Source organism: Cibotium barometz, unplaced genomic scaffold (assembly GCF_041138505.1).
Source record: "Cibotium barometz isolate CiBa-2024 unplaced genomic scaffold, ASM4113850v1 ctg368, whole genome shotgun sequence".
NCBI classification, from domain to species: Eukaryota; Viridiplantae; Streptophyta; class Polypodiopsida; order Cyatheales; family Cibotiaceae; genus Cibotium; species Cibotium barometz.
In genome coordinates, this window is record NW_028229435.1 from 740,436 (window position 1) to 753,031 (window position 12,596).

General features: G+C 41.8%; 1 protein-coding gene across 1 annotated transcript in view; it reads left to right on the forward strand.

Annotated features, from left to right (window-relative positions):
• LOC147602616 (uncharacterized) overlaps positions 1 to 7,746 on the forward strand; it is a 32,316-nt gene extending 24,570 nt beyond the window's left edge. Inside the window, exons 6-8 of the mRNA XM_086797818.1 lie at positions 6,598 to 6,789; positions 6,907 to 7,035; positions 7,209 to 7,746. Coding sequence (XP_086653944.1) covers positions 6,598 to 6,789; positions 6,907 to 7,035; positions 7,209 to 7,370 — 483 coding nt within the window. The 3' untranslated portion in view covers positions 7,371 to 7,746. The remainder of the gene's footprint in view (positions 1 to 6,597; positions 6,790 to 6,906; positions 7,036 to 7,208) is intronic.
• The last annotated feature ends 4,850 nt before the right edge of the window (positions 7,747 to 12,596 follow it).

The window sequence follows — 12,596 nt, forward strand, 5'->3', positions numbered from 1 at the left end:
TGGTAGTGCTATGTGTGAACAGGGCTTAACCAAGGGCACTTTTTCCCATGTGGTTTTTCCCCTTGGATATCAAGTGTGAAAGGACACTCTATCCATATAACTTTGGTACTTTAATATTATATGGATGTAACACACATGCAAGGGTTGACTTGCATTTTGTGGCTACCACACATTTGTTGTTTTGGCTCTCTCTCTCTCTCTCTCATTTCTGTGTGAGCTTCTTCTTCTTACACCTAACCCTGATCTGTAGGACTGTGTGTGTGTGTGTGTGTGAGTCCACCACCAACAATTGGTATCAGAGCTGGGGCAGTTGCCTTTTTTTCCGTCGCTTGTGGATTCCCGTTGGCAGCAGGCAGTCCGTCCGGCAGTGCGACAGTCAGGTCCGTCCGTCGACCGATAACCGTCGCCTATGTTGGCCTATCCGCCCGCGGGGCTAGTGCTGAGGGAACCGCCGCCGCTCCATTCCACCTCCCTCGTCGGCGGAGCTATTGCTGTGACATCCGCCTCCTTGCCCACCAGTGGCTACGCTTGTGCCCGCTCCACCTGCGCCCGCGTCCAGGTTCGGCCAGTCCCCGTGAGGCTTGCAATTCCGCCCCGTCGCCGCCCTGCACGCCGTCTGCAACACACTCTGTGCTGCCCGTTTGACGGCTGCCATCCTCACCTGCACCTTCTGTACTGCTGGTTTGACGGCTGCGATCCTTGCTTGTGCCTTCTGTACTGCTCGTCTGACGGCTGCCATCCTCGCCTGTACCTGCTCATCAGACACTAGGCATTTGTGCCTGCATGCCTGTACCTTCTCGCCTGTACCTACGACGCTCGCCTGTACCTGCTCGCTTGACAGCACAACATATCACTTGCGGGTACTTTTAATTCAAATTTTTTTTAAAACAAAAAAAGGGGGGAGGGGACATTTTCGCAGACATTCTACTGCAAGTTCAGTAATTTGGGGGATTGGTAAAATTTCCCTTTGCATGGAAAATTGTAGGAGGCAGAATTGCATGGAGAGTATTTGCTGCAAAATTGCCAAAAATTGAACATGCTGCTTTGGTCGGAATTTGGGGGTTTTTCAAATTAAGTTCAAAATCAGCAAATTAAGCCTCTTCTAGTTGCAAAAATTTGGGGCTTTTGTGAAAATTGGGCAATTGACTGCACATTGAAGCAATTGCAGTGCATAAAAATTGGGACTTTTCAAATTGGAGCAAGTAATTGGGGATTGGTGATTTGTCACGTATGTATACACATTGTGTGTAATTGGACAATTTGGTGCAGGTATATGCTTGCTTCAGGACCCAGGTTACAGGCAAAAATTTGCATAGGACATTTGGTTGCCTGGCAGTGCACATTGGTGCTTGGTTTGCTTGCAGGTGTATTTTGTCGACATGGCTCAAAATGCTACAGATGTATTTGGTGTGCTCACTCAGGAGGACAAGTTGGATGGATCATGGATCAAACTACTCCCTTTGGAGTTTCATGATCCGTAATTTGCTAGTAGCCAAAGGGCTTTGGGGCATTGTGTGTGGTGATGACACACGCCCACTTACCATGTAGCCAGCAACGCCTCAAAGGAGAGGTGCTCAAAGAGCTCATGAGGTAGAACCTGCTCCTACACAAGAGTAGAAGAGATGGGACTCTAGGGATGCACATGCCATGTCCTTGATAGCTCTTTCAGTGAAAAGGACTATTATTCCACACATTCGGTCTTGCAAGACATCGAAGCTTGCATGACACACATTGGAAGCAATGTATCAAGTACAGGACGAGGCAAGAGTTGCCTACTTGAAAAGGCTATTGGATCTTCTTTCTATGGATGAGGGTGACTCCATGGCAGATCATCTCACCAAAGTGAAAGATTTGCAGGAACAATTGCTCAACATTGATGAGGTTATCCCAGACAGACTGCTGGTCACCAAAACTCTTCATTCTTTACCATCTTCCTTCTTGGGCTTTCACGCCTCTCTCAACCTCTCTATGAGAGGAGGTGGTGATCCCGTCACTTTTGAAGAGCTGGTGGGTTTACTCCTGCAGGAAGAGCAAACCTATCTAGCAAGTGGAGACAAGGCATTTACAGCCAAGGATAAGGGTAAAGCAAAGAGCTTTAGGCATGGGGGCAACAGTCTAGTAAGGCTGGTCATGGACAGCCCTCTTCTGGTGGTGAAAAGTCTGACAAAGGGGATGCAAACAAGCCTAAAAGGAAGGGCAAATGTCACTACCGCCATAAGCTTGGCCATTACATCAATGAATGTAGAAAGCGGATTGCAAAAGAGAAAAAGAAAGATGCAAGCAATGCAGTAGCAGACTCTTCTGATGAACAAAGCACAACAATCAGCTAATGTATTTCAGGAAGAGTACATCTTTTTGGTCACATGCACTAGTGACACACCAAGTGCTTCAGACAATGATATGTCTTGCATTGCATCTGACAGACAGGATGTATCATGGTATTTTGATAGTGGTGCTTCAAGCCACGTCACTTCATGCAAAGATGTATTTCAGCACTTGGTTTATGCTTCAAATGGCCGCACTGTATCATGTGCAGATCATACCACATATCCAGTAAAGGGAATTGGCAATGTCATACTTGTTGCAGCCAATGGTGCCAATATATGTATGAAAAATGTGTTGTATGTTTTAGGGATAAAGAAAAATCTACTCTCCGTCTTAGCCATAAACGACCAAGGTTTAAAGGTTGAATTTGAAGATGGGAAGTGTTTGGTAAAAGACCCATCAAAGGGTTATAAAATAGTCACTTCTAGAACACGATACAAAGGCTTGTATAAGCTGGACAGCTATGACAAGCGTACTTATGATGCAAATACAGTGGCTACCCACACTCTTGCTATGCATGATGCAGAGCTATAGCATGCTCGTTTTGGGCATGTAAATTTTTGGAGTTTGATGCTTTTGCAGAAGCATCATATGGCTGATAATATGCCGCCTCTTGAATCTCCAACAAGACATGTATGTGAGGGGTGTATTTTGGGAAAGATGCATCAAAAACCATTCCCCAAGGATGGAGCTGTTAGAGCTGAAAGTAAATTACAGCTCATACACAGTGATGTATGTGGTCCAATGAGGACACCATCCATAGGGGGGCATCTTTATTTCGTCACATTCATTGATGACTACTCCAGGTTTGCTTGGGTTTACCCCTTGAAAGCAAAAGCAGAGGTGTTTACATGCTTTCGACACTTTGTAGCAATGGCTGAAAATATGTATGGATGTAAAGTCCAAACACTCCGCTCAGATAGAGGTGGAGATTACATGTCAAATGCATTCAAGGATTATATGCTTCAGAAGGGCATCAAACACCAATGTACTGTGCCTTATACACCGCAGCAGAATGGTGTAGCTGAGCGAAAAAATAGATCTCTCATGGAGATGGCAAGATGCACGGTGAAAGCACAAAAGTTGCCTCACAATTTTTGGATGGAAGCTATAATGTGTGCAACTCACGTGTTGAACAGGTGTCCAACAAAAGCTTTGCAAACCATAACACCATTTGAGGCTTGGTATAGCCGAAAGCCAAAAGTGGATTATATGCGTACATTTGGGTGTTTGGCATATGCACGTGCTAGAACAACTCCGAACAAAGCTAGATGATAAAGCAATGAAATGCATTTTTGTGGGCTACAGCAATGTGAGCTAAGGATACCGTCTTTATAATCCAACAACACACAGGACTTTTGTCAGTAGAGATGTGGTATTTGCTGTAAATTCAGTACAGCCCATGTACAGCTTGTATAAAAGTAATGATACAGGCATACAAGAGATGTTTGATGGACTATTACCCATTGCAATGAGGGGGGCCAGCCCCTACACAAGAAAATCCTCATGTAGACCATGTGGAACAGCCAGCCATTCAGCCCCCTTCTACGGAAAAAGTAGAAGATCTTGTCAAGGAAGAGCAAACAGCCATAGACATAGCCAAGTCGGTGCCAAGATGGTTGCTGAAAACTTTGCAAGAAAGCAAACTTGTAGCTCCACTCACAGGTAGAACAAGAGCTAGTTCCAGCCCTGCATTGAATATGCATCATGGGGAGTCTGCATTAGCCATGGGTGGTCTCTTTGATTTAGAAGAGCCTTCTTCTTGTGAAGAAGCACATGAGAATGAGCACTGGGTGCAAGCCATGCAAGATGAAATCTCTTCTATCATAAAGAACAATACTTGGGATCTTGTGGACTTGTCGAAAGGCAAGCATGTCATTGGAACAAAATGGGTGTACAAAGTCAAAAGGAAGTTTGATGGTACTATTGACAGGTACAAAGCAAGACTTGTGGCTAAAGGCTACTCTCAAAAAAAGGGAATAGATTATGAGGAGGCTTTTGCTCCTACTTCGAGAATAACTACGATAAGATCAGTGATTGCATTGGCTACACATTTAGGATGGAAAGTGCATCAATTGGACATCAAAACTGCATTCTTAAATGGGGATTTACAAGAGGAAGTATATGTAAATCAGCCCATTGGTTTTGTAGTTCCTGGTGAGGAACATAAAGTATGCAGGTTACACAAAGCATTGTATGGGTTAAAGCAAGCTCCAAGAGCTTGGTATGATAAATACATGCTCATCTAACCAGCCAAGGTTATGTGAATAGTCCAGCTGAAAGCACATTGTATGTGAAGAAAATTGGTGCCGATATTCTCATAGTCATCTTGTATGTAGATGACATGCTCATTATAGGTGCTAGCAAAGCACAAATTTCAGATTTCAAAGTTGATTTGAAAGCTGAATTTGATATGTCAGATTTGGGGCCTTTACACTACTATCTCGGCATACAGTTAATGCATACAGATGATGGCATTGTTATGCAGCAAACTAAGTACATAAAAAGTTTGCTAAAAAGGTTTCACATGGATGAATGTAAGACCATTTCTATTCCAGTAAAACCAAGTGTACGGCTTACTATGCATGATATTGGAGAGCCTTTTGAGGCCATCATTTACAGCCAGGCAGTGGGATGCCTCATTTACTTGTGTAACACGAGGCTTGACATATCTTTTGGGATGTCTTTGTTGAGCAAATTCATGCACAGCCCAAGCACAAAGCATTGGCAAGCAGTCAAACGCATTTTTTGTTATCTTTAGGGTACCCTGGATCTTGGATCCCAGGGGGGCAGCTTGCAGCTTTATGCATATAGTGATTCAGATTGGGCTGGTGATTATGATACCAGGCAATCCACCAGGGGGAATTGTTTTTTTCTTGGCAGTTCATGCATATCTTGGTTGAGCAAAAAGCAACCCACTGTTGCCATATCTACTTGTGAGGCTGAGTATAGGGCAGTCTTCACAGCTATAGTAGATTGTGTATGACTGAGGAGATTATTGGCTGATCTTCGTGAGTGTCAGCAGACACCCACCACCATTCTCTCTGATAGCCAGAGTGCTATGGCCGTGGCACGAAATCCCGTATTTCATGCATGTATCAAGCACATTGAGATTCATTATCACTATGTCAGAGAGAGGTTACATGCAAGGGAGATCAGTTTATCTTACTGCCCTACACAGGATAATGTTGCAAATCTATTCACAAAGGCTTTACCTCGAGAGAAGTTTGAAGCTTTCCGCAAAGCTTTGGGCTTACTCTCATACAAAGAGTGATCTGCTACCTTGTACAGGTTCACACGTTCACTACAGGGGGGATTTGTAGGCATATATGCTCACTTATGGTAGTGCTATGTGTGAACAGGGCTTAACCAAGGGCACTTTTTTCCATGTGGTTTTTCCTCTTGGATATCAAGTGTGAAAGGACACTCTATCCATATAACTTTTGTACTTCTATATTATATGGATGTGACACACATGCAACTTGCATTTTGTGGCTACCACACATTTGTTGTTTTGGCTCTCTCTCTCTCTCTCTCTCTCTCTCATTTCTGTGTGAGCTGCTGCTTCTTGCACCTAACCCTAATCTGTAGAACTGTGTGTGTGAGTGTGTGAGTCCACCACCAACAATAGGCTGTAGGCCTAGATCCCTGGATGTGGGGGTGTTTGGCTCTCAAGAGGGATCGTGCTCTCTCAGTAGTGATGCCACGGGTCCGTGGGGCCAAAGGATCCTGTGAGCGGGTGGGGTGTAGTCTTACCTGTGTGATCCCTTGGACCTTGGATGGTACTCTCTGGCATGGGTGAATGCAATCTGAAGAAGTCTGTAATGGATGTCTGAGAGGTAACTTGGTGACTGTGACTCCTTAGGTGGTCTCCCGGCAGTGGCAAAGCTCCAGTAGGTACAGACCATGGGTCTGTGAGACCAAACATAGTACAAGGGTTTCATGTAATATAACATTCCCACTTTTGTCATCAGCACCCAAGATTAGGTGCATGTTCGTATCAGAGGATATGTTCGCCTTAATGGAGAGTTTTTTTCTTTCATACAAACATTAACCAGCATGCCAATCGTGCAAACATACCTCTTCTTTCTTCAAGAGGAGATGTTGAGATTTTGTCTATCATTTCATTGAATGTTTAAGCTGTATGCGTTATCAAGCAAGACAGTGAAGGGACTGGATTTCTTGGGGGTGGGTTTGGGAGTGTGGCAGGTTGTTAGTTGTACAAGAGCTAGAAGATTAAAGAAACTTTTCTTTTTTGGGCACTTAAAACAGATAGACATTGACAATGTGAGAAAGAGCGATCTAGGTCATGAAGAGGCGAATGCCTTTTTCAATGCTGAGAAGGAAGCTGAGGCGACTCGATTGGCACTGAAGCGGAAGATTGCTGCGAGTGCCGATGCAGAGATCGTGCCGAAGGGCTTACCACCCAAATTGCAGATAAATCCAGATGACCCAGAAGATGTGGTATGGAATCAAACAGTTTTTTAATCTTTATTATTCAATTGGAAGAAGGTTTGTAATCTTAACTTTAGAGGTGGTTTTACAGTTGGATCAATTTTTTTGTTTTATGGGTTGCTTCAGAAAGCTGCAAAGAGGAAGAAAATTCATGCATTTAAGTCTCGGATGAGGTTGGAGAAGATGGAGTTCGCGCAAAATAAGCGGCAGAATGCATGGCAACAGTTCCAATCCTCCAAGGGCAAGTCTAGAAAGGTGAGTGGAGGGATTGAATATGAATTTATATTATGCAATTTTACCATACACTAATTAAAATAATGATAAGATAGTCAATTCACAATAGTTCATGATGGAACTGTCTGCCTTTATTAGTAGCAGGGCAAGTTTAGTACAAGCCGCATGACTGGAAATGTATTGGGTGACTACAGATTGGCTACTTCACTGGTGGCAATCGTGAGAGTATATTCAAGTCCCCAGATGATCCAAAAGGCAAGGTGGGAGTCACTGGCAGCGGAAAAGGTATTACCGAATTTCAGAAACGGGAGAAGCATCTGCACCTGAAAGTGGGCAACGAAGATGGTGAACCTTAGAAAATGGAGAATTCAGCATCTTCAGAAAACAGCATGTAATGCTTCTTGCTTGAAGATATGTTGGGGCTTTAGGGGATGGCAATGTATTTATCTGCGTCGAGGGGTACAAGTGAAGTTCCGGAAGTCAAAAAGTCTTAGTTCATCAAAGCAGGGAGAATTTATTGGGGTTTTGCAAAACGTGGGGCTAGTTTTTGCTCGTGGGTTTTCTGGACTTGTACATCTACTGTTCTTCCATGTTTCATTTCACAGTATTTGTTGCTGGATATTGATATATATGATTCTTAGCTGGTCTCAAGGGGCATTGAAGGGCATTGCTGGGTCTGCTTTTGAAATTCTGAAATCTTCCATTTGATTATGAGAAATTGAGCGTTCTCAAGTAGTGTGATTTGATGTTAGTATTGTTTGATGTCACCATTGCAGTAGCATTTCTTCACTATTCCATGTACAAGAAAATGCTGTCCTCCCATGATGCTTATCAATTTTTTTTCTTAGTGCATTAGCATAGTGGGTTCATAGAGAAAGCACTAGTGATAGACATTTGCAAGAAAAATCTTTGCACGTTTACTTGGAATCCAAGAAACAATACCAAGCTCTTTGCTATACATTTATAAAGAAAAATAGACATGCAAATCTGTTACATCTATCTTTGCATTCATTATAACTAGATAAGACACAGAGTATTTGATTGGTTGTCTCACTTGCATTGAACATATTACTTGCACCAAGGGTTTCACAAATAACTTTCCTTTGAACAAGTTCAACATCAAAAGAATCATGCATACATGTCTCTAGAAAGTCATATGCCCTAAGATATGGGTATAACTCACATGGATACAAAACTCTAAATCAAGAGTAACAAATTGGGATAGCTACTTAAATTCTATCAAGTGCACTTTGAGGTAGTGTGATATTACAACGGGAAGTGAAGACAAGGATGTGCTTGCAAATTGCCTCCCCAATTGGTCTAAAGGTGCATAACCGACATCTGACCAACATACTAACTAGGGCATTAGAATATCCACTCCAAGGAAAAGAAAGGCTATAAATCATTTGTACATCTTGGTTTTGCAAATAACCTATGTTCATAGACACGCAACAAATAAGGTGTGATTACAATTTTGTAATACCGAAGCATGTCAAGCGTAAGTACCTTAACTTTGAAATATAAGCACTAGCATGCTTTCATAAAATCCTTGCCTTGCTTTTGAAGCCCTAAACTTCTTGGGTGATTGTAAACACTAAGTACCTTAAATTTGGACTTAGTCATGTCTTTTAGCAAAGCCATTAGAGGTGGACCACTAGACAACATGGGTGATTGTACATTTTATCCACTAGGTTCTAGCCCCTCATTAAGAGTTATGGTAGTTTGTCATAGCTTTGTCCCCCTACCAGGCTTGAAACTTGAAGGCTACAATGGACATCAAAGCCATTTTAGCCTTTAGGTGAAGGCTACCACTAAAATGAAGCTTGCAAATAAAGGTCGTAAAAGCAAATTTTTCTTAATAGTGGGCTTCAAATGAAGCCCAAGATAGCATCTAGGCCTTCAATTTTGAAAATTTTGAAGTTTAGAGAAGGGTTGCAATTTTAGGCATGTCCCCTTTCCCTACTCATATTAGCCTAAAACACTAGTTTTTCCCTATCCTCCCCTACCTACCTCTAATCCTTTGGCACTAACTGTTAATCCAATTCTAGGATTAACAAGAGTTACCGTCATTATCTTACATCAAGGAGTCATGGTAGATACACCAAAGGGTCATATATTCAAGATATGAAGCAATAGTGTCCAAAGCTACAATTGGACGCGCGCCCGTAATGGTGTGATGGAGTATTTATAGTGATTCCTGCTTCAAGAGCATGTGGTAGCAAGATAGGATGAAGTCCAAAGTGATGTACTTCATGGATATATTATGAGAGTAGTCATTGTAATAGCAATAGGCCTCTTATGAGCCTAAAGTGCCCGGTCGATCTAGTTTAAGTGAGTGTGAACACTTATGGCCGGCCATGTATATAAGTGAAGTTCTCTCATAATACAACACTCTCCCATTGTGCAATAATTGAGTCTTGCTCTTGCTAATCCTCTTGCTAATCTCTCTCCCTAATGCATGCTAGTGAGTGTGTGTGAGTGAAGTGAGGTGAGAGGAGGGACGAGTACCCGTAGTGCAACGTGGCAGTGTGACAACGCTCACGGGAGACGTAGTGGAATTGCTTCTCAAGAAGTTGTAGAGCTTGGAGACCTCAAGGGTTACGAGCTCCGCCATTAGAAAGATCCTCACAACAGTTGCGGTTCACTAGGTAAGCTCTTTTTGGATGTGTTTTAAAAAAGAGGGTTAGGGTGAGCCATAACATTTTTGGCGCCGCTGCCGCGGGGAGCCATTCCTTGGTTTTTTCCATCGTTTTGCCTCTAATCTATGCATAACCCATTGCCCATTATCTTGATTAATGGTTTCCCATGAAAAAGATGTGGATTTGATGGTGATTTGTGTGAGATTTGGTGTAGAATAGTTCTCTTTTTTGTTTTTGAAAAGAATGCTTTTGCTTAATTTTTAGATTAATATATTATTTTTGTTGTTGTTTTGGTGGTTTTTCATGTTCTTAGTTCTTGCACATAGTTTGTATATTAGGCTTAGTTTGCATCCATTGAATCAAACAATGCAATAGAATGTAATTTTTAGTGAATATTAGCTCTCTTTAGTTTAAACATAGATCTAAGATCATTAATTTTAGTTTAATTGCGTGTTTGTTGTTGAAATTGTTTGGATTAGAGTGTTAGCAAGAATTAGGAGTAGCTTAATCTCCCAAAAAATTTCTTAAAACCATCAAAAAATCCTTGAATTTAACTAATTTCTCTTAATTGGATTGGTTTTTATCATTAAGGGTGATTAATCTCGTTCAAGAGGTTAAAACTTTAGAAAATGTGTTAATTGGGGTCTAAATTGATCATATGAGTAGTCAAAATTGGTGTTTTTGAGTGTTTTGAGAGCATCTAGATGCATCAAAATACCTAATCACATCAAATTTTTGATCAAATTGGAGAAATTTAACTTTCTTTACTTAATTTTGCCTTAAAGAGGAGACTATAATTAAGAGTCTAATTAATCCTTAAATTTAAATTAATTTGCACAATTGTTGATACAAAAAGATTAGTTTTTCCTTGCTCTATCCAATGATGTGCTCAATTGTGTGAATTAATTAGGGAGGATTAATGGTTAATTAGAGTTCTTGATTAGTATAAAAGAAGAAAAAATTAGTATAAAGATTAATCTTAGATTAATTCTTAATCTTTTTTACATAACTCATTAAGGCTAATGAGCATTCAATGAGTAGATGCTCATGAGTTATCAATTTGTCCATTTTGGGGGTCATTTATGAAGGGTGTAAGGTGTGTCATTTTTAAAAGGTTGACTTTTTTGATTCCCACTTACCTTTTTGGAAAAATGCCCATACCTTTTTATTTTAAATTCAAAAATATTTTTTCCCAAAAAGGGAAATTCGTATTTCCCACTAGACTATTAAAAAAAAGGCGTGAAAAGCCAGGCCGTGAAAGGACAGGACATGAAAAGGTCCAGCGTGAAAGACCAGACCGTGAAAAGGTCTGGCGTGAAAGTGCAGGACGTGAACGGCTTGGGCGTGAAAGTATAGGACGTGAACGGTTGGGGCGTGAAAGTATAGGAAGCGAACGGCTGGGGCGCGAATGGCTGGGGCGCGAATGGCTTGGGATGTGAACGGCTAGGACGTGAACGGCGTGGCACGTGAACGGCTAGGACGTGAACGGCTTGGCACGTGAAAAGGTCCACCCAAAAAAAAAGATTGTGATCGCTCATTAAGAAGCATTTAGGCACTGTGACATGGCCACGATAGAGGGAGTGCCGGGGATCACACAAGGACTAAACCCACTGGCTGTCATCTTCGAGCCATTGAGATCTATGCCACAAATTCACTACCCCATGCCATTGGCTATGCCTATAACAAGCGTGTCATCGGGTTTTACACCCCCTATGACTTCGATCCCACCGAGCTTTAGCCCCTTGCCTAACATTCTTGCAAATCCTATAAGTACCAACCCTTTCCTGAATGCCCACACCTTGGACATACTGACTAGTCTAGGAAGGGGGGTGGCCTAAGGACTCAGTGAGTCTCTTCCAAAAAGAGCACTCACATACGGCCTCGGTGAGCACTCACAAGAGCACTCACATACGGCCTTGGTGACTCATAAAGAAATACGGCCGTACAAATTTTCAAAATTATGGGCAAATATGACGAAACAACAAACCCTCTTCAATTCATTCAAATGTTTGAACAGAGATGTGAAGCCTTTGGAAATCCCAACTGCCCCACTAAGGTACATGCGTTGAACTTATGCACTTAGAGGGAAAAGCTAGTCGATGGTTCATCACATTGATGCCGACTTCAAAACCTTGAAATCAACCTTTATACATGGCTTTTCTGACAAGGTGATGGATGGAGTGCAGTAATAGAACTCTATTCAATTGAGCGTCAACCCAATGAATCCATTAGAGATTTTATCCTTTAAATAAAACTCTTGGACTCACGTTGTGAGTCATGGAAAAAATTAAATGATGTTCAATTGAGGAGATGTTTTATGATGGGCTTGAATAATAACAGCTTACACAACTTGATCATTGTATCCAATCCGGAAACATTCGATCAATGTTGCAAAGAAGCAATATGTTTAGATGACAACATACTAGAAGATGAGCATGCCACACGAGGTGTTCCTCATCTAAACCAAGTGAATCAATGGCAAAAGAAAGATCGATCTCGAAATTAACATTCCCTGAATTTTTATGCAGCCTTGCTTAAAACATTACAGCAGACATCTATAAGATAGGATGAAAACCTTCAAAACCAGACATCCTTAATGCCTCTAAAAGTGAGGAGCGAAATGCCTTGTGTTGAATGCAATCACTATGACCATCCCAGTCCTCATTGTGCATACAAGGCCCCTGTTCTTCTATACTGCATATATTGTAAAACCTTTGACCATGATACTAAAAAGTGTCCTGCTTCATCCACAATGGACTCAAAACCTCCATCTCCGGTGCACCAAACAGAAACAATCCAAATGGTAGAAACTGCTCAGGAAGCAGTTCACCGGTTGTGATTGAGCCTCATAATGCCAATCCTAAAAGAACAACCAAGATTCAAAGCCTAGAAGAGTACCGCTTTCCCTTTCAAGAGGAAGACATACTCTCTACAGAAAAGTCA